The sequence below is a fragment of the Rattus rattus genome, chromosome 8 (assembly GCF_011064425.1).
Source record: "Rattus rattus isolate New Zealand chromosome 8, Rrattus_CSIRO_v1, whole genome shotgun sequence".
In the NCBI taxonomy this organism is placed as follows: domain Eukaryota; kingdom Metazoa; phylum Chordata; class Mammalia; order Rodentia; family Muridae; genus Rattus; species Rattus rattus.
The window spans coordinates 96,349,680-96,376,378 of NC_046161.1; the positions used below are offsets into that span (position 1 = coordinate 96,349,680).

Below are 26,699 nucleotides of genomic sequence, written 5' to 3' on the forward strand. Positions count from 1 at the left end.
CTTCTGGACAACCTTCCTCTTCTCCCAAGGTATAATTCACATCACCTCCTCTGTGAGAATCCTTTTCAAGGAGTTTGTACATCTCCACTTGGACACACACTGTTTTGTCTGTTCGCTTCTCCCATCGTTCCTGCCATGATCTCCTTCAGTACTGATGACTTCAGAGTAGGAGCCAGAGAGTCAAGCTGCAATCGTTTGTTTGTTTGTTTGTTTTGTCTTTGCTAAGTGGGAAAGTTACCTATTCTTTGAGTTGCAGCAATCACAAACGTCAATGCTGAGCATTGCAACAATGATGGCCCAGCACCAGGAGGGAAACCAGCCAGATGGCCTCGACGGGAGCTATGAGTTCCCCTGGTATGTGGTGCTCTGCTTTCTGTTGCTAACACTTTTATAACAATAAAAAATTAAAGAAATGCACATTGGCATAATTATATTAACTCTCACAACCACACTGAAAACAACAGAAGGAGACAAGATTCTGGAAAAAAAATTAAAATGTCAGACATAGCCACGGTGGTGGTGGCTTCCTCTCGTTGCTGCTCCTCTTCTCCTCCTTCCTTCCTTTCTTCCTTCTCCTCCTCCACCCTCCTCTTTTGTGTCCTCCTCCTGTTCCATTCCGTTTCCTCCTACTCCCTCCCCCTTCACTTCTTCCTCTTGCTTTCTTCAAATTAAATATATTTCCAGGTTTCCTGAAACCCTGAAGTCTGGGCCTGATCTGGTAAAAATAAAGATTGTGTCTTGAAAGTCTTATGGCAAAGCTCAAGTGCGTCTTGACCTTGCATTGAAACGAAGTTCATTTCCTTGTTGAATGGGCGTCTGGGGATTTTGCACTATGGACTTTTAGGCTTTTGGTTCTAGCCAGCAGTGGAATCTCTAAGTCCAAAATCTCATACTGCATTTTATCTCTCCCACCACCAGAGGTGTCCCAGCTTGATAAACATTTCTAACAATTTTCTAGATATTTTAATTCTCCACAACTTAGGAAACATAGAATAAGGCCTGGGATAATGTTAAGGCTAAACTAATTTATTAAAGGCGTTTAATTTCAAGTATAATGTATGTTATTCAATGATTCATAAATGGTCACTAACATATAATCACCTGAAGACGAAATTGTTATCATTATGCAGTAAAGCAACCACATGGGACACATCACAAATATTAAGACTTCGTGGGTGGCAGAAGCACATGGTAGAAACACCGAGGAACAGTGTATCTACTGAAGCTTTGCTGGAAACCCATTCTTATGATGCGTAGTTTCTCTTTTCAGAGCATGCATGAAGTAATTCATAATTGGAAATAGCTTTGTTCTTACTTTAATGAGCAGAAAGTTTCTTTCAACAGCTTTGGTCTGAGTTAGTGGGGTAAGGGTCTCAGAAATGTATTGAAAAGAGACTGGGCAAGTTATCTATGTTGCAGTGAGCAAAAAGCATTACCAAGGCAAAGTGGCAGTTTCTTAGGAGTAGCATCACAAGGTATGGTGAGCTTCAAATCCCCTAAGGAAACCAATGCCAGGGCTCTTGGTACCTGGGACTGTCGCTTAGAAGTACACGGCAATGACTAAATCTAGAATAATGACAACTCCAAGCCCTAGATGTCAACTGGGACACTGAATTATGGTCTTGCTTTGATTCGCTTGAGCAGTGGTGCCTGTCGTTGGTTTCATTAACACAATGTCCTCCATCTTGGATCAGGTAAAACTTGACATGAGAAACAAAGGTTAACCTGAATGGTCCTCACCCCAGGCCACTGCATGTGATATACTTATTCGTTTTCCTCTCTATTGTTACAGGAGTTCTAAAGCCAAGACAGTAACACAGATGCTCCTGAGAAACAACTAAAGCACTGAGGGAAGCAACACTGTGGTGACTCTGCCACTGTTTAGACACTGTCTTTGTCTTTTACTCGCTGGGTAACAATATATAAATTATGCAGTCTCCCTTTGCCTAAGGTTGGGGTAATGACAGGAGTATTACATGAGGTTATTACATGAGGTTATTACAAAAATTAAGTGGGGAAAAATATATGGAGAGAAGTTAAATGAATCCTCTTATCACCCATACTGCTGTGTTTACATCAGAACATCAACATGGAATTTCTAAAGGCTGCTAGAAGTATGACTAGCAGGTACATCAATTGTTCTCAATCCACAATTTGGTCTTCTTGCCACCGGAACAAAAATTAAGAAGCCTAATTTCTGCTGAACTGTCTTAAATTCTTCATAGCATCCATTTTGAACGCATGTTCATTTCCTTGTTAACACATTAAAAACACCTAGGGTAAGCCAAAATGGCGTAATGAAGCTCTCCAACTTACTCCTACATGGACATCCCCAGGCATATAGCCCTTGTTGCACTGAGCTACTTAAACTTGGATTCCTATGAGTTTAGTGTCCTTCTGGATATCATGGACAGATACAATACTGAGCACCTACAACATACTAGATATTGGTGATAGTGAGATACCACCCCCCCCCATTCTCGTACATAGCTTATGTCAAGACTCAGTGGAAGTGCCTGTCTTAACTATCTGTGAAGCCAGGTATCAAGGACAGAATGATACATTCTTTTCTCTAAGGCTCAAAATATTACTGAGAAGCTGCCAAGGTACCCACAATGTTGCTTAGTGGAGGAACAAGCAAAGATTTTGAGCCTACCAGTCCGAGCAGTAACTTGATCCCTGCCTGAACCTTCTAAATCAGGTCACCCAGGTCTTTATTTAAAAAAAAAAAAAGAAGTTGAATGGTCAAATTGTTGTTTCTGCTTTTCCAAAAGCACTCATGTGAGTGGGAAGGGACTTTTGGAGTAGAGAAATAAATGTCTAGCACATACAAGGTGGGACAGACCTGGGACATAGAGGATTCAGTAATATCAGTGGCTGAACCACACAATCATTCCGAAACTTTATAGTAACACGCTTTCCTGCAGCAATTGCACCTGATCTCAACTCCATGAACTGCCCCTCTAGACAATTTAGACTTCAGGTCTCTCATGAGCGTTGAAGAACGCCCTGGGACTGTTTATGCCCCAGATCGGAAAGTTGCATGCTGTCCGGTTTTGGGTTTTTTGTTGTTGTTGTTGTTTTTGTTTTGTTTTGTTTTTGTTTGCTTGTTTTGGTCCCATTCTGTTGTTAACATACCTCAGTCGTATTTCATTGTTAGCTCGGCCCATCTGTTTTTGGCAAGTACATAAATTTTAAGTACTTGTTCCTTCATTTGTAAGATGGAAATAACTTCTCTAAAGGGCTGCTCTTAGGATTAACCAATATAAAATTACCAAATGCTACTTAGCACAGTGAGCTTTCCCACAGTGGGCATTGTTGGAGGTGACTTCTCTTTCTTTGGTTGTCAAAGAAATTTTCATCTTTTCTTGTCTCATTCTTCTAATGTTTAAAGCCCAATTCTTTCTTTGCCACCTCTAAAGAAAGAGTGAATCGTCTAATCCCTTGGCAAAGTAGGGCCATTTGGCGACAGAACCATACTTACAGGTATTGAGTCTATACCCGGACCATATTGAGAAACGGACCGGAAGTGGCTCGGCTGTGCTTTTCCTCCGCCGAGGGCATTGGCGGACAAACCGTGTGACTGCTGTCCCGGTGCTACTGCGAACTCGTGGTGTTTGTGTTGGGGACTTACTGAAAGTTCCGCGGCGGCGCGGCGGGAGGTGTCGCGAGCCGAGCACTGCCCGGCCACTTCCATGCCGGGTTGGAGGCTGCTGGCGCAAGCTGGCGCCCAAGTGCTGGGTTGTGGCGCCGGAGGCCTAGGTGCTGCCCCAGGCTTAGGGAGTAGGTGGGTATGGCAAGAGAGTGGGTGGCAGGGGTGCGCCGCCCACATAACTGTGTCCTTGAACAAAGGCCGGGCTTGGCGCAGAGGGTTAGAAGCGGAAGGGGTCATGTGTTCAAGGGTGTATAGCATAGAAGATTAAGAAAGCATCTTTTAATCTAAAGGCTTGAAGGGGTAGTGCTTTTTGTTTTATGTTCAAGAAATCAGGGGTTAGCTGCGACTTTATCCGCAGCAAGGATGTCTTCCAACCAGCGAGTACTGTGCTACACTTTGTGCTTGTGTTGTGTCATATTAGGCCTTGTGTCCTGTAGCCCCCCGTGAGCAGAACACTGTCCTAACAGTTTTTCAGATAAAACTGAAACTAAAGGGAAATCGGTGGTCCAAAGTCAGTCACCTAATAAGTAGAAACTTACTTGCGATTCTGAGCTGGAACTTTCTGACTACCAACCAAAGTGGACTGCACAAAGGTTTATTTAGGTTCTGACCCATACGCTGTGCAAAAATCAAACACACTTCCTCCTTCTTTGCCTCGAACCTGCTAAGCTCCTTGGTGCATTAGCTGGACAGAGGTCGTGTGTTTGCGGGTTCTCATTTTGTTTCTTTACATTGGTAATGGCATTAGAGGCAAGAGGTACACTTAGAGAAAATTCAGTCGCCAGTCCATTGGTTATAAAGCTGTTAAATACAGATTCATTCAGGTTAGTAGCCTCTCATGTGTTTAGGAGGGATTGTTTATCATGGATGAAAAGAGAAATTTAGCCTTCAGGGTAACCTTTCTTGGTTAAAGCAGAAGCCCAAGAAGTGTTAGGGCGAATGCACGATCCACACCATTTCCTGAGGCCTTGAGTGCATTGTCTTATCTAACTGCGGCCTCCCCTGCATTAAATGGAAATAATGATTTGATTTTTTTTTTTTCCAGAAAGAACATCTTGTTCATTGTTAGAAATCTGCACAGCAAGAGTAGTACTTGGTGGGATGAGCATCTATCTGAAGAAAATGTCTCGTTTGTTAAGCAGCTGGTCTCCGATGAAAATAAAGCCCAGCTGACGAGTAAACTGAACCCCTTGAAGGACGAACCATGGCCTTTGCATCCCTGGGAACCAGGTGATTTGCGGGGTTTGAGATGTGACCCCTTAATTACAGTATGGCTGGTTGCATGAGAATGGTGACTGCTTCATACATTTGACCTCTTGAGTTTTCACTGCTTGAGTGTGTGTGTTTCATTCTGCTTTGGTCTGCCAGGGTGTTTTTTTCCCAACCTCCTCATCTGCTGCTAGTAATACCTCAGAAAGGCGTTGTATAGGTGAGAGGAGACACATTCTGCATATATTGTCTTCCCTCAGATGCAAAGAATGTAAAGCGAAAGGGAGGAACCGGGAAGAAGAGACTGAAAAATATAGTGTAAAATGTCCTGGGTTAATACAGCTACCTTCAGTTGGGATGCTTGTGTGCTGTTGGGGCAAGCATCGTTCCAGAACCAGCTGTCCGTGGTAGGATACTAAACCCATGTGTGGCCAGACCAAGCAGGATGGGGCTTTTCCCCTTGCACTTGTGTTCTCTGGAGTTATTGAAACACTCACATTGTTTAGTGACAGAAGTTCAAGTGTAGCCTGGCTTGAGCTCCTCAGTCTCCAGCGTCTAACTCCTGAGGCTGAGTCATAGGTGTATACCTCAGACCTGGCTCATGCAGTGCATGAGCTCAAACTCAGGCTTGTTCTTTCTAGGTAGGCACTTCTGCCAGCTAAACTACATTGCCACCCCCAAAAGTTCTTAATAGAGAAGAACTTGTGGCATGTAAGTAGTATAGAACCATTTAATGCCTTAGAATTTGAATAGGTGTTTTCTAATTGATAATGCTGGACAGGATCTGAAACTATAAAAGAATAATAATGGAATTATATGCCCTGTATTAATATTACTATTTTAAAATGCAAATATTAGAATTAACTTGCATTTACTCATTTTATATTTATTAACCACCAGTATATTGTGCTCGATATAGTTGAAGATATTTGCATGTGTAAGTAGTCTTAAATATATTGTCTATGCTGGCAGGTTCTTCCAGAGTTGGCCTTATCGCCCTGAAGCTGGGTATGATGCCTTTATGGACCAAGGATGGTCAAAAGCATGCAGTTACCTTACTTCAGGTAAGAAAGCACAGAGCATGTAAGCAATATGTGTGTGCTGAGATCTGTGTATATAACCTGTAATGGTTGAAATGTGTGTCCAGACAGAAAGCTGTATCTACTATCTACATAGCAGATAGTAGTAAAGAGCCTTGCTTCTGACAGTTCCAGCCAAACTGATTCTAGCCTGAACCAGTTTTCTCATGATGGGATTGGAATACCTGGAGTAATGCTAGGTGGGGTAGGGTGGTGTAGATCCTCACAGATTGTCCACCTGACTCATTCTTAGAACATACCTCAAGCCCACCATGCTCACCACAGTCCATTCAGGCCCAGATTGTAATTGTGATCTCCTTGCTGACCATCAGCATGGACTCTGCTCCTCTGGGGAAACCACACTTTATTCACTGAGATCAGTTATTCTCAGATGGTTAAGGACTCAGGCTCTGAGTTTAAATCCTGCTCTGCCCTTGCTGTGTTCCTGAGTGCTCTAGCCCCTTCTCTAAGTGATATAATTCTATAAGAGGAACAGTTAGGCCTCACTGCAAACTGTTACTGTGATGACCACAAGAGATGACGGTCCTAGAGACAGTGCACAGTGTCTTGAAACTGTCAGCTGCTCTCACTGTAGGGAAAGCACAGATGAAGTTAGACCATTACTCTAGATCATTCTTGACAGCTCAGTGTCTGGGGTCTGTTCTCAGGTGTGATGATGGCTAAATATAGGCTGTGCACGCTTAGAGTGCTAACAGGGTACAGAGCCTGTAACTCCTTCCTGATTATTGTGGTCTGAGAGTGTGGATCAGTAATGGCAGACTGGTTCAACTACACAGGAAGAATTTATTATTGTGTGTCATCTTTAGACCGATGAACCTTGTAGTCATTGTCTCCCTGGGTTCTCTGGGAAGTCTCAGCAGGTATATACCATGTTACAAGCTCCAGTTTCGTGTTTGTTTTCAGGTACAAGACTGTCATGTGTTAAAATACACTCCCAAGGAAGACCATAATGGAAAAACAGCGGCCCTAACAGTGGGGGGTAAAACCGGGTCACGCCTGTATGTAAGTCTGTATCTTCATTCCTAAAATACTGCATGTTGTTAGTCTCAGCTCTGCACGCTCATGTTTGCAGGGTTCTGTAGTCACAAACCGACACCTACCCTAAGGACTCGGGGAGAGGGGCTAGCAGAGGTTTGAGTCAACTAGAGTTCACTAAGCTAAACTCTGTTTGTACATCTGTGAAGAGATTAATGGTGCCGCCTTCCTACTAGGTTTATCACAGGATTAAATGAGCTTCCTCTAATTGCCTGGTCTGCCCTACATACTCAGTAGATCGTGGATTGATTTGTTTGGTTTTGTTTTTTTAATTTGAAACGGTTTTCCTGCATAGATGTTTTATCCTTTTTTTTTTTTCTTCTATGAAAAAAGTCAATTTAACACTTAAAACCAGAAGTTTATAAACATCATTGTTATGTACTTTAGAAGTTTATAAACATCCTTGTTATGTACTTTAGAAGGAACTTTGTGTGTTTGGGATGGACCCACATCAGAAACAGAGCATTGTTTCCTGAGTATAGTATGAACAGAATGCTGACTGTGTAACTTGTTAGAAAAATGCACCCGATTAATATCTAATGCCCAGAACCTAGAGGGCAAGTAGAACAACCTCTCATCTCCAAACAAATTTAATTTTTTGTTGTCATTTATAAAATAAACATGGGCAAAAATCAATATATAACCCTACTGTATGTCAAAAGTAGACATATTTCTTGCATGTGCTTGTGTGACTTTTTCTATGGAGACAGGAATGAGCTCACCTCAGATAGGGAACCCACAACAGAGAATAGAAACTAAGCAAAGGCCTAGCTTGTCAGCCTGTGGGGTATCGGGATCACGTGGAGGAGTCTGGGTGAAGGTTGCACAGAGGAGCATGGACAGCCCAGCCCAGGCTGTGAGTCTACAAGCCTGGAGCTCTCTGCATGAGGTATGGACAACTGCAGGCAGCTGGGCTAACCAGCAGTTGTCTGCTGTTCCCACGGCCTTCAAGGAGAGCCTCATGAATCTTCATAAGTGTGGTTCTGTTCTGAGGACACTGGGAGGTTCATTTGCTCCCGAGTCTCATGGAAGGAATGTGTCACTCAGAGGAAATTGGTCCAGAGCATGTGTTATGGTTAACTTACTGAGTGCTTACTACATGCCAGGAACATGGTGTGAAGGCTTTTGCATTCATTTTCACATGTGATCACTTCAGCCTCTGGACAGAGGAGTGATGTTATTGGTCAAGACTGACTGACCATTGGAAAGAGCAGGACAGACTCCATGGTCTCACATACCTGATGTTTCTGGATACTAACCCCCTGGCTACCCTCAAGCTGCCAGGAGAGATGGATGAAGTACCAGCCCACGTCAGCATAAATGCAGCAGAACTGGAGCCAGCCAACTTGGGGGAGAGCCCATGCCGTTCACAGGAGGGGACCAAAAAGGCAGTCACTTCTTTTTATACAACTAATGTCATTGCCATTATCAATTTTATAAGTCTGTGACCTTCCGGTCTTGACATTTATAAATTAACCATCATATTGGGGCAATTTATTCTACTCCAAAACATGTATGAATAAGCGATTCTTCAGACATAGCAGAAAACAGGGATGGAGAGATGCCCAGTGGTTAAGAACACTGGCTGCCAGGTTGGGGATTTAGCTCAGTGGTAGAGCGCTTGTCTAGCAAGCGCAAGGCCCTGGGTTCAGTCCCCAGCTCCGAAAAAAAGAAAAAAAAGAAGAACACTGGCTGCTCTTGCAGAAGTGTTCCCAGCACTACCTGGCAGTTCACAGCCGTCTATAATTCCAGTTCCAGGACATTCTAATGCACTTTTCTGTCCTTTGCAAGCACTAGGCCTGCATGTGGTGCATATACATACATGCAGGCGAGACATGCTATATAAAGATCAACATTATTTTAAAAAACTAAATAGGAGGCGATAGGGACATGGTGCGTAGATGGAGCTCTGATCCTGGGTTTCTTCATTCACTCCTGCACACACACACACACACACACACACACACACACACACACACCCTTTCAGCATCCTTCTTTTATTTGTAAAGATAGGATTTGGAAATCTAGTAATTCTTTTCCAGTTCTGAAATTTCTATCAGTTCTGAATCCTTTAGCTCTTAAAGAAAATGTGCTCGAGAGCCCAATTTAATATATTCTCTTTTACATAATGATGAAGATGTGTTATTGATCAAATACACATCTTTATATTTATATTTGCAAATATATTTGCAAAATAGCATAGTCCTTACTAATAATTTTTTTCAGAAAGGATAGAATTCTACTCTTATATTTGAGATTGCTCTTCCCCTCCCCTCGGTGTGTAAACAAGCTTACGGTGTTGTCTGCAGTGATGTGCAGCACAGTGTGGATCTGGAGGGTTGCGTGCTTTTTCTTATGTTGTAGACGCTAACCACTGAGCCACATCAACCTTAGGAGGTACTCACCTCTCCAAGGTCTATTAGAGAGAGTGACGGCGGTTAGAGAGGGAGGCACAGGGAGGAGGTGGTATGTAGGAGATGACCAGAATGGATGCCGTGCGCATATAGGACCGTCACAGTGAGAGCCCCTGCCCTGTGTCCTTAATGTGTACTAATAAGAAAAAGAAAGTTCCTTCACCAGTGTGGAAAGCACTCATCATTTATAATTAAAGTGTTTTTGTTTAAAGAGAAAAGAAATTTTCCAAACTAAAAATGTACCAGCTAGTTACATATTTTAGCCCTCAGGGAAATTACAATTAGACTGACTATATAGAGCAGTTTTGTTTTTAATCTTTTGGGTTGCTTTTTTTTTTTTAAAACAAGACCTATGAATATCAAATATTGAGTAGTTGGGCACTCAAAATAAGTTGATTAAAATGGTTTTATTTATAATAAGGCTAGAACTGTTTTTTTTAATCTCCTAGGAACTTAAACCTTTAAAGTAGGCCAGTTTGTTTTGCTATTTTTGTATCTTATAAATAAAAACTGATGTGGTGCATAGTGTCTCTTTTTAAGAACATAAATGGCCCTAAAAGTTGATTAAAACAATTCATCTTGGGAGCAGAGCAGTGCTTTCATTGTAGGAAGGATAATTGCTGAGGAATTCTGCAGAAGGAGACTCAGCTTCATGGACGGGGTTACCCACGTGTGACAGTGCTGTCAGCTTCTAAATTGCCTTTTTGAATCATTTATTTGGAAGTTTAGAAAGGAAGGGGGCGGGGCCAGCCAGGCTGTTAGAGCGCTTCTGCTGTCAGCCTCAGTTGAGCGTTGGCTTTTCACATGACTAAGACCTAGTTGTATAATATTGTGATTTTAGTTGAAACAATTGTTCAGTTTTAGTGAAACTGAAAGGGAATTAAGATATATATGTTGTCTTAATTCTTTTTATGCTGGAGTCTAGTGTTGATGTAGGCTATGATATTCATTTTAGCTATTTTGTACCAAAACATAAGGGTTTCTTCTCAGAAGTTTCTTGGAACACTCTAAGTCTAATGTTAACAAAATAACATTGTGCTTGATAAATCAACTGAACTAAGTGAATGGCAGAAGCACATTTCAAACCTTTTAAATAAAATATATTTCACTTTGAAGCACAAGGAAGATAATTTCAAGGAACAATCTTGTATGGAAAGTGCCTTTGCTTTTGTAGAAGTGAGTGTGAAGGAAGGTGAGAAAGGGTGTAGGAGTTTTCAGTGAGTGAGAAAGGGAAGGGCAAAGAATGATAGAATGTGGGAGGGGAACATCCATAAAGAAGGGGAGGGGAAGGGGCTAGGGGGATGTTGCCCAGAAACCAGGAAAGGGAATAACACTAGAAATGTAAATAAGAAATACTCAAGTTATTTAAAAAAAAATGATAGAATGTGTGTTTTGGAAGGAACAATAGCTTCTTGAGAGAAAAGTGGTCACAGCCCAGCCCCCTCAGAGCAGCAGTGTTCTCAGTGCTCAGGACACAGTCCACTGGGCTGCTGTGAAATGTGTATCACGATGGATGTAGATAAATGGTCTAAGGAATAAGAAAAATGGACTGACAGAAGTGGTTCTTTTGGACAGTAAATCAGGAGTCCTGAGTAATTAGAGAGTAGCTTGTCCAAAAATCCACGGGAAAAGCCCTGTGAAGACGGTGACTAGTGAAGACGACGATCTGAGGCCAGGGTAGGTGTGCTTTCAGGCCAGCAAGGGCAAGGGCGTACATTCCGAGACTCGTGCACATGGCTGGATCCTAAGCAGTAAGATGACTTGTTCTTAGGTGTATTGTTAGTTTTGATGTAATCTCATCACCCTTAAGCAGTGAGAAATAGATGTTGTTGGTTCAGTAGAAAATAAAGTGTGCTTAGATTTTTATTTTTCTGTGTTTATAACTTGATTTGGGGATCTGCATTCAGGTCACTTATGCTGTTTAATGCATTATTTACTTGTGATGTTTTCCCTCTAGAAACCCAACTCTATATTGGAATTTTACCGAGATCTTGGATTGCCACCAAAACAGACAATTAAAATCTTTCATGTAACAGATAATGCTGTAATTAAGCCAGGTAATCTGAGGTCGGGAGAGGAGGGAGGTAAAAATACCAAATATGTGATTTGTTTAATGTCAGCCCTTTCAATAAAGCTAAACAAAACACAAAGTTCCAAACACGTATTTTTAAATATAAACCCATCTGATTTAATCACTAGGAGCAAACAGTCGTTGTCTCTGGTGAGTGGGGAAAGCTGTAGGCTCCTCTTTGTTTCCCTGAGAGGGAGGAACTCTAGCGCAAATGTGAGGAGTGTCACATTTTTAAAGCCTGTCTAAGTAAGTGCTCTAGCTTCAAAGTGTGTTCATGGTTGCAGGCTAGGATTCTGGTAGGAACAGTTACACTCACCGTAGAGGGAGAAATGTAGCCTCAAAAGGAGAACAGCAAACTTAGCCCCTGGGATAGAGTCATCTCCCTGTCCATGGAATGGCACATTAGGGGTTGGCTTGTGATTATGCTGATTCCTGTGGTTAGCAAAGTTTGCCATTTTGATGTTTGACCCTGGAGTAGAGCTCCACAGTATTTGAATTTGCATCGCGACAAAAAGACAGTGAAATTTTTTAAGTTTAAATTTCTAACTTGAAGGCAAACTAATTTTGAATTATAAAATTAGTATAAGTCTTGCATCATTGTATATTGGTCTGATTTGTGACAATAGTCCACATTAAATATAAAGGAATTTTCTGAAATATTCTGTTCTGAAGAAAAGTTAAGTATCCACTTTGACATTAGTAGATTTAATTTGTCTAAGGCCTTTGTGTTTAGAACAGTTATAAAAGTCAAGCCCATGTTAATTTGCTCTAATTCTAACCATATTAAATTACATTTCTGAGTCAGTGAGTCATATTGCAGTTTGAGTTGTTCAGCCTTGCAAAAATGAGGTCTCTGTAATCCCTTAATTTTTCTTTTTTTAATTAATATTTTTGATAGACAAATCAGTGTATTTATTTATAGAGTATAATGTGATATTTGGCATACATAGAATGAAGTCCCTATTTAAGTCCCTTTTCCTTTATAAACCTAGATTAATCTTACCTTAAAGAAACTGCTCTCTTAAACTCCACTGAACCCTACTCTCTGTACTAATTAAACAAACTAAAACCTGCTTTCCATTTCGTTCTTAGCTATATTAGTCCCCCATTTTCTTTTTCATCTTTTTTTAAAGAACCCTTAATTGGTGATATAATGTTGACTCTTACCCAAGATAACAATTTTTTGAGGTCAGAGCTGAGCCTTACAAGTGTTGAGTATCTATCAGGACAGGTTTTGTCTAGTCCAAAGACCTAAGACTGTTAGGTGAATGAGGCTTTATCAGTACTGACTAGAGCAGCAGTAATCTGATGTGAGCAGGTACTGTGTGATTATGTATACCATAACCAGCAAAGGAGGGACCAAGTCAGGTTAGTACATTTCCTCATTCACTGGGTGATGACAGACCTCATCAAAGCCCACCCATCATTGTTCTTGTCCTGTTCTTTCTTTTCCCCTTGTGTAAGTGGATGATATATCTTAATTCGACATACCTATTCACTGAAGCAACCAGGAATCGTTAACCTATGCTTGCCAGCAAGAGGAGTGTGATTGCCACGGGCCTGACTCATTCAGACCAGCACTAATAAGCTCCATGATGATGCTGGCCTGATAGGAGTGGTCTGTTGGCTCACTGTAGCACCTCTTGAACAGTGTCCCCTTGTTCTATGTCCTTCTCATCGTTAAGTAGAACTTGTTTATGGATGGCTTCAGTGTTTAGGTGTCTCTGATGTTCCTAAATGCTGAAGATCAGTGAGCATTCAAAAGCACTACTGGAAGCTATGTGGGCCAGGTATCTGTGGATAAAGTCCTTTCTGTTGCTGACAGATAACCTTGGTTTCTCATTTTCTTTTCCATGCAGGGACTCCTCTTTATGCAGCTCACTTTCGCCCCGGACAGTATGTGGATGTCACAGCCAAAACGTAAGTCTCAGCGGTTCTCCTTTGCTTTGCTTTTCTCCACATGTTAAGGACAGAGTGGGTGAACGTACAGTCTCTGAAGTCAGTCATAAAGACAGACTGCTCTCATAAGTCTGCCTGTTACGTCACTGACTTCTGGTTTCACATAGAGTGTACACTGGATGAACTGAGATGAATGCTTTCAGAAGTGAGGCTCAGAGGAAGATCGTGTGACTTAAGTGCCTTTCCCAGTTAGGTCTGCTTTAAAGACTAAGACACAAGGTTTGAGTGTGAAACACAGCTGAGCAGTGGTGGTGGACGCTCCTGTGATTACTGGAGTTTGGTTCGAGGTACTCTTTCTAATCACTAGGAGTTGTAAGATTTTATACTATTTGTAAAAGTGGTTGTTGTGTTTAAGTGTCTCTTAGTGTGACTGTAAACCATGTTTGCAATTGTTTTATCTAAACTAAACGACTTCCTCCCATACCTCAGGTCGTCTTAGGGGCATGATGTTGGACTCTTAGCATGAGGTAGTGAGACTCTGCTGTGAAGGCGAAACCCTGGCATATTCAAGGGTCTAATGTAGAGGTGATCATTTGGCTGACGCTGACAGAATGCTGGCTGTGATGCATTTAGTCTGGACTAGTGCTTGGATACTTTACCACTCTGCCATGAGGGGTAGTAGTGTCTCTATGGCTCCAGGAGGTCTTTGGAACTTAGAGAAGTTACTGCTCAGTAGTGCAGAGTACCAAAGTCCATGTAGATGTTTGCAAACTGGATTCTGCTGGCTGTTGGAACTCACACAACCTAGAACAGCCAGAATTAAAGCACCAGTTGCTACGTTTTGTTCTCACCTTGGATCCTGACTTCAGTCCTCTGGGTTTATTTTCTCCTCTTAGTCACATGACAGTGCCTACAAAGATAGCAGCACTGAGGGCCTTCGTCTGTGGACTCTGGGAGAGGGCAGTTAGTTTGCATTTATCTTGTGGTGGTGACCAAACAGCAGTTTTCATCCCAAGAACCTGTTGAGTGAGGCCATAGTTCCTTACACAGAACCTGCTGGCAGCTTCCACACCATGATCCCCTCGTGTCAGACACAGACCACTGCTAAAGCTGCTAGTTGCCCCTCTCTTTGTCCAGCTCTGTGGAGGTGAAGTGGGATAGACTGGAAGTCAGAAGAGTCTTTAGGAGATTCCCAACCTGTCCCCTTTGTTTTCCCCTGGTTACAGAAGCCAGGAGACTCTTTCTGTCTCCTAGAGACAGTTCTTCAGCGTCCTGAGCCTTGTTGGTTAGCGAGTGAAGTCTGGGTTACAAACCAGGTTATTTTACTTTTAAATGTATGGATTACCACAAATCATAAGATGCCCTGCATTAATCCTGTGAGTTTATATATAATGCTGTGTGGATTCCATTCCGTACCTTGCAGAACATACAGGATACTGTGAGAAGGCATGCAGAATTGGGTGCCTTGGTCAGAAGGTGCCTTGTGGCCAGGCTAGTGACTGGCTTGGTGGAGAGCTTAGTGTTTCCAAGTCTGTGCCCAGTGGATGCTTTCTGTTCATATGCTTCTCCTGAGCTGTCAAGTGTCTTTGGCTTTTCCCCTTTTGGTAATTCCAATCTTCTTGGATATAGAGTAAAAATGGGGAGTGTTTTTTATTTATTTAGTTTTTGTTTTGTTTTGTTTTTGTAAGGTTCTATTTCTAGAAAACAATGATTTGAAGTTATATGGCAGCCTCCAGGATCAGTAGTCAATAAGCACTAGGAGAGCAGGTACCCTTAGCATTAAAGCGGTAAGGGTCAGTCTGGAAGAAAGCAGACTACACTGAGGAGGTCTGGTGCAGAACAGCATCCGGTTGATGCCAGTATGTAAGGTGGGTTGCCCTGTGGAAATTCATTGTGTTGGTCTGTATGTCTTCATGTACCCTGACTTGAAGCTGTCAGCCAGCTTGAATTGGATTGCACCGTGTCTAGCTAGCGTGTTGCTGCCATCCCCTAGCTTTCTTTTAAAACCTGTGGACTGATTGCTGTGCACGGGGAGCTGGGCTTGAACTCTTGAGTGCAGTGTTGGCTCCTTAGCTGTGGTGTTTCCCTGCCATTGACTTCCTCGGTGTCTGAACAGCCAACATGCATTTGCTTGTTTTTCTTTTTTCCTTTAAGTTCTTTAGTGTATGTCCCTTGATGCTTCTCATTTGGAGGACACTTCCTGTTGTGAATTTAAGCTCTTTGGAGCCCGTGAGAGAATTAACTATTCCCCATTAACTACGAATGGGGACATTGCCTTTCGGCTATAGGCTCTATGCCCCTTCGTTTTCTTTCTCCTATGACTGGTGTGGGGACAGACTTTTCTACTTTGTCCTCCATTTCTAATCCTTTTTAAATTGAATTTGCTTTCTATTCAGACCAGTAAATTATGTAATGAAACAAGGAGTGGTTAGAGTATAAAGAGATAATCTCTCAAAGGTAATCCTTAAATTGTATAATGGTTGTTTCCGGATGAAGGCTAACTTGAGGGGAGGTGTTTTAGGGTTGGATCTTGGTTTGTTGTTTAAGCACACTTTAGTGGTAATCTGTGATTGCTTTCCCAAATTAAATCTACCAAGCAACAAAGCCCAAGGTCAACAAGACTGGGGTTTACTAAGTAACCAGTAACCTAGGGGCACAGCTGAAGGTCATGGCTCACACAGCTCGGTGACCAAGGCAAGTTCCTGAGCTCTTACTGCTCCATCTTTAGCAGAAGGGCTTCCAGCACTTGACTGGAGACCATTGGCTGCCCTTCCCATGTTGTCAGCCGCTTTCAGTTTAGTTTAAACAGAAAGTCCACCGACAGTAGGAAGTACTGAGAGGGGAGTAGGAAGCATGACCTCACTAAGAGTTCTAGTACATCAAACATCTTTTGACACAGTAGCTCTAAGACAGACGTACTCAGCATGCCAGTGAGTGTACATTTTAACAATGTGTTTACTTTAATGATTTATTATTTTGGTGTTTTGCCTGCATGTCTGTCTGTGAGGATAGCAAATGCAGACAGATGTGAGCTACCATGTGGGTTCTAGGAATTGAACCCAGGTCCTTTGGAAGAACAGCTGGTGCATTTACCACCAAGCCATCTCTCCAGCCCCAAAAGGTGACTTCTGGGTTCCTCTGTGTAGTCCTGGCTCTCCTGGAACTCACTCTGTTAACAAGGCTGGCTTTGAACTCAGAAATTCATCTGCTTCTGTCTCCCAAGTGCTGGGATTAAAGAACACTGAATGCGCATTTCTATGCCCCAATAAAACTCCTCACAACAGCGGGTGCTCGGTGTGCTAACTAACGTGCCAGTCTGGGACCTAACCAGTAGCAAGAAGAGAGGCAGAGGCAGGACACTCAGAGCGCAGACATTAGGGAGGAAGGGTGGCTCAAAGATTAGGAAACCATGGGGGTGGGGGGAGGTAGGGGCTGGGGAGATCCAAAGAGGACAGAGGGCAGCCATGTGAAAGGAGGCCATGGGCCTCTGAACACTGCTGCATGTTTGATACTAAGGAGTCCTTCACTTTTTAAAGATTGTGGTGACCATGTTGTGGTTTTGTGGTTTAAAGGTATCCTTAGCTTTCCATACTGTGACATTCATGATGGAGATGGCTTTTCAGTACCCTACTGAGTTGCAGAGCAAGAGAAACACGATTAACAGGGCAGGCCTGGAGTCAGTGGTGTCAGTGGTGGATGCCTCGGGCTTCCTGATTTTCTCTGTTGTTCAGTATATGCAATGATTTTCATGATAAAAATTATTTTACTAAAAACGTTTGCATCTTTGGATTAGATGAATCTCAGAGTCATTCCCAGAGACTAATTGAAGAAGAAAGTAGATTGCAGAGGCAAATGGCGAGTTTGATGAGAAAAGAAAAGAAAGAAAAGGAGAGAGAGGTCACAGAAGCCAGTGGAAAGGACGGGACTTGGGCGGGGTTGTAGAGGTGTCCTTAGAGAACCGGGCAAAGGTGGTTCTGAGCAGATGTGCAGTCTCCTCACCTCAGACATGTTTGTCCCCATGTACACTTGCCATACGGTGTAAAGCATCTGATGATTTGTTTTAAACTATACATGCTGTCAGGATTTGGGCGTTTGTCATGGTAGGGCAAGGGGATGAAGCTCTAGTGACCTCTAGAGATAATAGGGTGAACTGGCAATGGTAAGTTACACATTGCTCTCGGGAAGGGTTTACACTTACTAACACAAGCCTCTAACTCAGTGCCTCTCAGCCTTCCTAAGGCTGTGACCCTTTAATACAGTTCCTCATGTTGTGGTGACCCTCAACCATAGTATTATTTTCATTGTGCTTCATAACTGTCATTTTGCTACTAATATGAATCGTAATGTAAATATTTGATATACAGGCTATATGATATGTGACCCCAGTGGAAGGTTCATGAGACTCCCCCAAGGGTCGGGACTCATAGGATGAAAACCTTTCTTTCCCTTTTCCTGTTTTTCCACGACATAGCAGTAGCCGTGATGGGCATTAAGCTCACTTTGTGCTGGACAGTGAGCTAAGTAAGACATGATCTCTGCCCTGTGTGCTGCCCACGTGGAGAATGTGGGCCAAGGAACACGGCAGCAGTCTTCTAAGTTAAAGGAGACCTTTAAACCGTCTAAATATTCTAAGTGAATTCATTTTTGTTCTCCTCCTTTTCAGATAAGCCTTACTAATGTTGGAATGTCTAAAATTGCATTCTCCCTGGCTTGAGTTTTCATTTGATTTATTTCTGCAGCCAGTAGCTAAGCTACCTTGGGTAGCTAGGAAGGGTTGTGCACACCCGCAAAGCCAGTCCTGTGGGAGGCAGGAGGATTACATGAGTTCTAAGCCAGCCTGAGTGAGACAGTCTGCTGTAGGCCAGCCAAGGCAATCGCATGAGAGCCTGTCTCAGACAAGCAGGCAAGCAAAGGCTGAGGGAGCTAGGCCTCTGTATTGGGTATAGTTTTCCGTGAAGTGTTTCTTTTCTGTGACTTATGCTAAGTAAAGATCAGTTCATTCCTTGCTCCTGTTTTACTTTTGTTCTCAAGTAAAGAAGAGAGACTGGCTACCTGTGCCTCCCGTGATCAACAGGTGCACCCTAGCCTCCGCATCCTGAATTAAGCCCGTAATTGTCACGTCTCCCGTGCTTTCGCCTTTTGTTTAAAGGTTATTTACTGAAGAGGTCCCCGTTGTACACAGGGGACTCATGAAGTGTTCCAGACACAGACTGAAAAGCCATCTGCAATTAGCTGACACATAATTAGCACTTTCAGGCCCCACTTTCATCTGATAATCATTTACTGTGAAATGAGCTCAATTATCTTCTGTAATTTACCTGCTTGCGTTTTTTCTGGTGCATGCACTCACGCTGACTTTTTAAGGCACATAATCAGTTTGAGAACTCTGAAGGCAGTAGTGAACTTCTACAAAAGGCAGCCAGTGTGCGAAGGTGGTATTTTTAAAGCATGTTCCTTCACGATGGCGCTGCTGGTCCCTTCTGCTCCTAGGGGCTACTTGCTAAGTGACAAAACACTTCCAAACTACCCTGAGTTGTTTCTCTTCATTTTTAAATTGCTACGCTTTTTACATTACTTTGCAAATAAGCCCTAAACTTTGTTGTTAAGTGTAAATATTAATAATTTCTAAAGCATAATTTTAGTATTTGATTCTCAGAGCTTTTCTGTGGTGTTCAACTTTATATAAAATTATATAGTAATTTTTCCATTGAATATGTTACATTTCTATTTTAGCTTTGTGATAAGAATGCTCAATTTATGTATGTATATATGTATGTATGTATTTATTTATTTATTTATTTATTTTTGTTATTGAAAGATGAGAAAGTATTTGCTGGCAGAAAGAGGTGTATGCTACATTTAACTTATTAACAAGTCATTATGTGATTTGAGAGTATATGCCTGATGGGTTCTATTTATAACTTAGTTGGTTTGCTAAGTTCTTGAAGGATCTTTCTTTAATCCATCCTGTCTGATAATTCTTTGTTAATAAATACATAGCAAAGTCCTGGGGAGGGAGAGGGATAGCATGGGGTTTTCATGCTGTGCTGTAATTGATCTGAACAGTGCACGTCTCATCATAACTAGCTTTGTTTGAAACTACACATTCAGATATATTGCTGTTGTCTAGTGAAAGGTGAGGAAAATCTGCACTCTAAGCGCTCACAGATGATGTCTGTAGTAGAGCTACAAGTCCCCTGGTCCTGCACAGGACCCTTGGTAGGGATGCACTTGACATTCAGAGATAGCCTTGAGTGAATGTTTGAACTTGGGGGTGTTAGCTTGTTTCTCTAGCTGATAGGCTCTGCATTAAAGTATATTCATTTAAGACACTGCCTTTCTCTACTTTTGCTTTTCCACTGGCTTCCTATTCAACACAGGCCAGGATCCATCTGGTACCGTCTGAGCTGCTTGCCCAGCGTCTGGAGGTTTATTTAGTCAGCGCTCTGATCTGTGCACTAGTGGTTGCTTTCTGATTTATTGTCCTCACACGGTTATTGAAGTAAACCCCCGAGACCTCAGAGTCTGTGGTGAGAAATTCAGCGCACTTGCCTGGTGGCATCTGTCTCAGGGTTTCTCACAGGCTATAGTCAAGTGGGTCCTGACTAGAGAAAATTGCCACCAAGCTTACTAGCATGGTTGTTGGCAGCAAAGGACTTCAGCTGTTGACTGGAACAAACCTTGTTACATTGTGCTCCACAGGAGTGCATATATACTGAAAGCTGCTTCTTGTAGCCCTAGGAAGCAAGAAAAGAGTACCAGAGGAGGATCTCTTAGAATTGAGCCTCACACTGACATCTCATCTGTTAGCATGTTGTATTCATTAAACCGAATCACTCCCAGGCTCCTGGGAGGAGGATTAAGCACAGCATAAATACTAGGGGATTGAGTCTTTAGGGTCTATCCCAATGGCTGCCTGCCATGTTTGTTATGAGACTAAAACTTCTAGAACTTTGCTATCATGTCACGAGATATGAGGTGAACTTCATAGGTAAATTCCCCGAGCTTAGCTTGCTGTTGTCTTACAGTCTTGACATAACATTTCATACAGAGCTCAGCTCCAGCGGGAGGTGCAATCCAAGACAGATAAAGAAACGTTCATTTGCAGTTTGGCTGGTATGGCCTTTTCTGGTTATTTAGATAAGAAGTCTTGTTAGAACTCCAAGGTGCTGTCAAAAAGGTAGAGTCAGAAATATTTTACACTCCATTCATTATGTAAATTCTAACTTTTTCCCCCAGTATTGGTAAAGGTTTTCAGGGCGTCATGAAAAGATGGGGATTTAAAGGCCAACCTGCTTCTCACGGTCAAACAAAGACCCACAGGAGACCTGGCGCCATCTCAACTGGGGTGAGTATAAATAGTGGTGCTCCCTGAGGGAGGTGGGAGGTAGCCTGGGTCTCGTTGTGTAGCCCAGGTTAGCCCAGGACTCTTCTTGCCTCAGCCTCTGGAATGCTGGGGTCCTAGTAGTTGTCAGTCTTTCATGGGCCTGGCCTCACCTGTCTTTTCTAGTGCATGAGTACCTGTGGGCAGCACTCTCTGTTTCCTCCTTCCCTGTGTCCCATCTACGGCAACTGCAGGTGGCTCCATTTGCCACCTCACATAGTAGTTTTGCTCTAAAGGAAACAGTTGCTCAAGATCGGCTAGGATAGCATATAGTACAGGGGAAAGTCGTTGACATAAACAGAAATGACAACAGTGGAATAAGAAAACCTTTGGAGGGGTTGGGGATTTAGCTCAGCGGTAGAGCACTTGCCTAGCGAATGCAAGGCCCTGGGTTTGGTCCCCAGCTCCGGAAAAAAAAAAAAGAAAACCTTTGGAGCTCAGGAAATGCAGAGTCAGCCTCTAACGGTTGGTGAGGTCACACACTCCACTCTTCTCACAATAGAGCACATCACAGCTTCCCTCAGGTACTGAGTTCTCACCTGACTGACTGTTCCAAGTTGCTGGGGCTGTTTGTTTGTTTGTTTGTTTGTTTGTTTGTTTTATTTTGTTTTTTTGTCACACTGTCTCCGAAAGGCTGAAGAGAGGTCTATTCACAAGGCTGCCAGGAAACCGGGATCAAAATCAGTGATGGGAACACAGAAGCACGCAGCCCTAATGAAGGGGCAGGCATTTCTTGGGGAAAGTGCGGGCATTTCCTTTGACACAGCAGAGCTTCTGGAATTTGCCCCGAGCACGTTCTCCCCAGGGCACTGCCACAGGGTGGCCTCATTACTTGTAATTAGCAAGCATGGATCCCACAGGAGTTTGGTTGGATAAAACTGGTATGTCTACTTAGAGAACATTTTCTTAGAAGAAAAATGGATGAGACCGCTAGGAAACAGTGGTGGCTTGCAGCACTCAGAAGTGTGTGAGTGTTTGGTTCTTCCTGGCCAGTTGAAGGGCCCAGAAGATGCAGTGAGACTGCCAGCCTTCAGGCTCTGGTGGGCAGGCTCAGGGTGGAGGGTACTCTTTATGCTAGCGTTTCCACTCCTGGAGCCTTGCTAATGGTTTACCATGTCAAAATAAAAGCAGTTTGCTCATGTTTGAGGGGAGTAAGTACAACATGAACTATAATTAGGAAATGAGCTTGAGTGTTTCAGCTCAATCACAGCCACACTGAAGAGGAGGGAAAGAGTAACTAAGTCAGGAATTTTAACCTGGGTGCCCGGTTCTTTACCGTGAGTCTAAATGTAAAATTGTCCTCTTTGGGCTGGAACAGTGGAGGGACTGCTGAGCAGCCACGAGGCCTGGAGTGCAGATTATAGCACCCAGGTAATGAGGCAGGTGTCCAGCAGGTGCCCTGGCTCCAGCCCACATGCACACAGGCATGACACCACGTGCACACAGGCGTGACACCACGTGCACACAGGCATGACACCACGTGCACACGGCATGTTCCAATATAGGAGTGAGTGTACGTACATCCCCCTCAGTTCTTTATTGATCTGGGGAGTAAATGATTGAACCAGGAGAACTCACTGATTCTTGCTGCTGGTGTCCACTGTGATGTAGTCAATACTGTTTGGAATCAAAATTACTGAAAATGTGAACTTTGTCTTTTATTATTCAGGATATTGCCAGAGTCTGGCCTGGAACTAAAATGCCCGGGCAAATGGGAAACCAAAACAGGACAGTGTATGGGCTGAAGGTAAGTGTGTAAATGGGTAATGAAGAGGGACAGTTCCACATGCAAAGAGAGAGTGTGTGTGTGTGTGTGTGTGTGTGTGGTGTGTATTACTGTGTGTGTCTGCGCCACAAAGAGAAGAAAAATTCACATTTAATCTGGGTAATTTGACCAAGTCTTCAGTAGCTAAACGAAAGCTATCAGTACTATAATGGGTGCTATATGCTTATACTTTCATTAAAACAACAAGTATGTGTGTATTTGTATGCATGTAGCTCAAAGCATGGAAAGAACAAAATAAGCCACCATAGCAACAACACCCAGAAATGGTCACTGATGTTCTGTGTGGTTTTTCCATCTTTATTCATACATTTTATATGTAAATTCTGTACAGTGTTTTTATAATTATGTCAGGGTTTGGCCAAGGGGGAGCACTATTTGAGATACACGAAAGGATAGTTCTAGGAGTCCCTGCTGTGGTTGTGATATGAAGGCTGAGAAATCCCACTGCCTATAGGCTGGATCCGTGACTTACTCCAAAGTCTCACCCAGGAAGCCATGTGATGGGAGTTCTCAGTCTGAGCACTAGTCCTAGGACTGAAGCAGACGTATGGACAGACACCGGGGCCAAAGTCCAGGGAGCTTGGAGTTGAGATGACCAGGACAGAGAGGAAATATTCTCAGCCGCTTTCATTTATTCTGGGCCTCTGATTGATGGGATTCCCTGATTTGAGTAGAAGTCCACACTGAGACTCCCTCACAGACTCAGTACTCCTCACCTCGATCAGGTCAGCCCTGAAATCAGTTATCAGATAAATCTAAGCCTGCTTCCCACCATTGTATTTTACCTTAGTAACGTCCATCTGCTTGTCACGGTGTTCTGTGTGGCACTTATTTTCTTAGTGTCTTTATTTTATTTTTGACTTCTTTCCACTTGTGTGTTGGTTTTGCTCCATGTTGAGATGTTTTTAAAGGCAGTCTGCTTAGCCTGCTTAATTTAGAGATTTGATTCAGGGAGTTAGGAGCTTCCAGTGGCTAGTTGTAGAAAAGTAATCGTAACCAAACTAGAACTAACTTTCCGCATCTTTCTCGGAGTCAGCAGATTCTGGAGCTGAAGTAGTGTTCGGCAGCCACATCATGAAGTCAGGTGCAGGAATGCCCTTACAAGTCGCTAACACGGGGCTGAAAGCTTTTCATTTTCTGCTTGACCTTCCGTGCTGTGGGGTCAACTGTAGAGCGCTTACGTCACGTCACGCTGTCTCCTAGTTTCTCCTGCCTTCATCTCATAAGTTTTTCACTTCTTGTTGTAGGTGTGGAGAGTGAACACCAAGCACAATATAATCTATGTCAATGGCTCTGTGCCTGGACATAAAAATTGCTTAGTGAAGGTAGGTACAACCGTCTCCTAAAGGAGTGTACAGTTCTACTTGTACAGTGTTTCCATAAATTCTCTTTGCTCTGTTAGGTAGCTTCTAAAGAAGTGTCTTCTTCCGCTGCATGTTCTCTCCCCCAGTTTTCTGTGTCGTAGCACCTCAGTGAAAACAAAAGGCGCACTATAAATAATTAGCCGCTCACTGGAGCCATGAACCCGGGAGCTGTGGGAGAGAAGGCTGCAGGGAGAGGGGAGCCATTGCCAAAATGTCATCCCTCTTCCGTCCTTTCCAGAAATTTGGGCAAAAGAACAAGAAGTGCTGAAGTAGGGGCCAGAGTCTCACTGCCACGCCGCTCAGTCACACCTACTGTCCTTGTCAAAACTAAAGAGAAAGGGGGAAAGGACATAATGCTAAGGTGCTGACCAGGTAGACTGAGGTAAAGCCTGGGAGCTTCCGAGGATCTCCTGTGTAAGAGGCTCACAGCCGAGGGAGCCATCACTGATGCTTAGCAGAGACAGAAATCACAGTTTTCATGTATATTGCATCACATATATTCATTTATACTGGACGCATCATCAGGAGTTTTATTATGGGAAACCCTCAGGTACAGTAGACACACAAAAGTGTAGACACAACGAGAATTCACTACTTGGGTCCTTCGTGACAATTTTTATCAGGTTAGCACATAGTTCTCTTACAGGGTGTTTTCCTATTTAAAGTTGAGCCTAAGGTTGGTGCATTGGGAAAACTGAACATGATGGTTTCCTTCTGGGCAACGTCCTGGTCACTTCCTGAAACAATTGTAATGAGGGGCATGAAAATAGAGCTCTTTTTATACACTTAATTGTTCCTAGCAGCTGCTGAGTAATTTTGACTAATTTATTTTCTTATTGCTAAAATGAACATGCTCTATTTTATTGTGTATAAAAGTATTTTTCTCTGAAGCTTCTTCTCTGCAGAAGCTTTGAGGATCCCAGTAATATTATCCAAAACTAAGGCACAGATCTTGGATCTTACCAGCCCCTCTGCCAAGGAACATCCGTGAATCCAGACATAATCTGAAAGTCTGGGGCCATAAAATGTTCTCAGAGCTTCTGTAAACACTTGTGGGGTTCTTTCTCTTGATTTTGCTGTATGTCATTCTGTCTTTAACGTCTCAGAATGCTCCTTGCCAAATATAAGCTAATTTCTTTAATAAAAGCAATATTTCCCTTTTTGTGTTCTTAGACTTAAAACTAACAAAAATACAGTAAATTCCATGTTTTTAAGCCTCAACCTCCAAAATTTTGTTCTAAGTATACAAAACTAACAAATCAGGCAAAAAGAGTAAATAATAGAATGGATAATTATTAGATATTAATTGTATTTAGTATCAGATATTTATATTGGAATAATAAATATGTATATAAAATATATTTGAGATGTAATTTTAAAATATCCATCCTTTTGGACAGTTAAATACATACTTACAAGTCACAGTAAAGTATACAGTGATAATCGGTGGCTTTATTCTTGGTGTAGCTGATTCAATTGAGGAGAAATGTTTAATCAAAATTCCTAGACTACAAAGAAATGCAGCAGGAGAGCCCGTTCTGGCCTCTGTGTGGTGTGTCTGCATTCATGTTCAGATGCGCAGAGCAGGGGCTTTGTCCGTGGCTCCTGTACATACCAAGACTGGTATTGAGTGAGATTTGTTTCCTTATTCTCTCAGATCAAGGACTCTACGCTGCCTGCATACAAGGACTTCTGTAAGAGCCTGCCATTCCCTACCTACTTTCCTGATGGAGACGAAGAAGAACTTCCAGAAGATCTGTACGATGAGAGCGTGTGGCAGCCCAGCGAACCTTCCGTCACCTTTGCCTGATGCCATGGTGCTGCAGGCCTCTGTGCTCCGCGTACTTTGGTGACCAGATCAGTAATAGAACCAGGAATGGGATGTCGTTCCCTGTGCTTAGTCATGAGAGCCAGCTCCTGTGTCCACCAAGGGCACAAGTGAGCCACTTGGCCCCTCTTCAGTCTGATTAGCAAGGTTACTGCATTAACAGTCACATAGACTGGGTTTGTTAACATTGACAGTTTGTAAAGAACAAGCTACCTGCCATTTGTGGTGTCATTCTTTAGACACATTTCCCAGTCTTGTTTTGGTTTATAGTTTTATTAAAGATTTATCTCTCTTAATATCTGGTTGTGAAACAGAACCTGGGGAACTATATTGCTGTGTGATGGGTAAAAGAATCCATTTCTTTAGAAACATAACATTCATTTAGAGTTTACAAGCTTGATGGGAGGAGGAATTTTTTTTTATCTAAATTGAGGCTGGGGTGGGTCCAGAGCCCCAGCACGGCCTGCTGTCTGTGGACCTCACTGCTCGTCTCTGCTGCTGAGCACGGTGAGCACCCGGCAGTTCACTTCTCAGAGCCTGGCTCCTGACTTGAGTGTGGACCTGATGGACCTGACGTACCAGCTCAGTCTTGTCTGGCATCAGTGCCTAGTTGTAAGCACTCTGCATTCCAATTCGTACCAACACCTGTGCTGGCTGTTAACCGTAAAGTGGGCTAGTGTGAGCCTCCAGTGACTGCATAAGCCTCAGGAGGGCCAGCTAGTAGCCACATAGTGTACACCTTATCCCAGCTCTAGAGAAGCTGAGGATAGTAGGGGGTTCGAATTCAAGGCCAACAAGCTACACAGCCAGACTGTCTAATAAAACACAAAGGGAGTCAACCGGTCAAGGGGACTAGTTAGTTAGACTAAGTATGAGCCGTCACCTTTTAGACTTACAGGACCTCTGTCCTCCCTGTTAGGGCAGCCAAAACTGAAATCTGAGGTGGGTCAGCCA

General features: G+C 42.9%; 1 protein-coding gene across 1 annotated transcript; it reads left to right on the forward strand.

The window, feature by feature from the left end:
* The first annotated feature begins 3,519 nt into the window (after positions 1–3,519).
* Positions 3,520–26,041, forward strand: Mrpl3 (mitochondrial ribosomal protein L3). The gene is made up of 10 exons (XM_032910407.1): positions 3,520–3,787; positions 4,701–4,885; positions 5,837–5,928; positions 6,868–6,966; positions 11,371–11,470; positions 13,344–13,404; positions 20,623–20,731; positions 22,437–22,514; positions 23,801–23,878; positions 25,575–26,041. The coding sequence occupies exons 1-10, from the start codon at positions 3,696–3,698 to the stop codon at positions 25,725–25,727; spliced, it is 1,047 nt and encodes a 348-aa protein (XP_032766298.1). The 5' UTR covers positions 3,520–3,695; the 3' UTR covers positions 25,728–26,041.
* Positions 26,042–26,699: the final 658 nt, after the last annotated feature.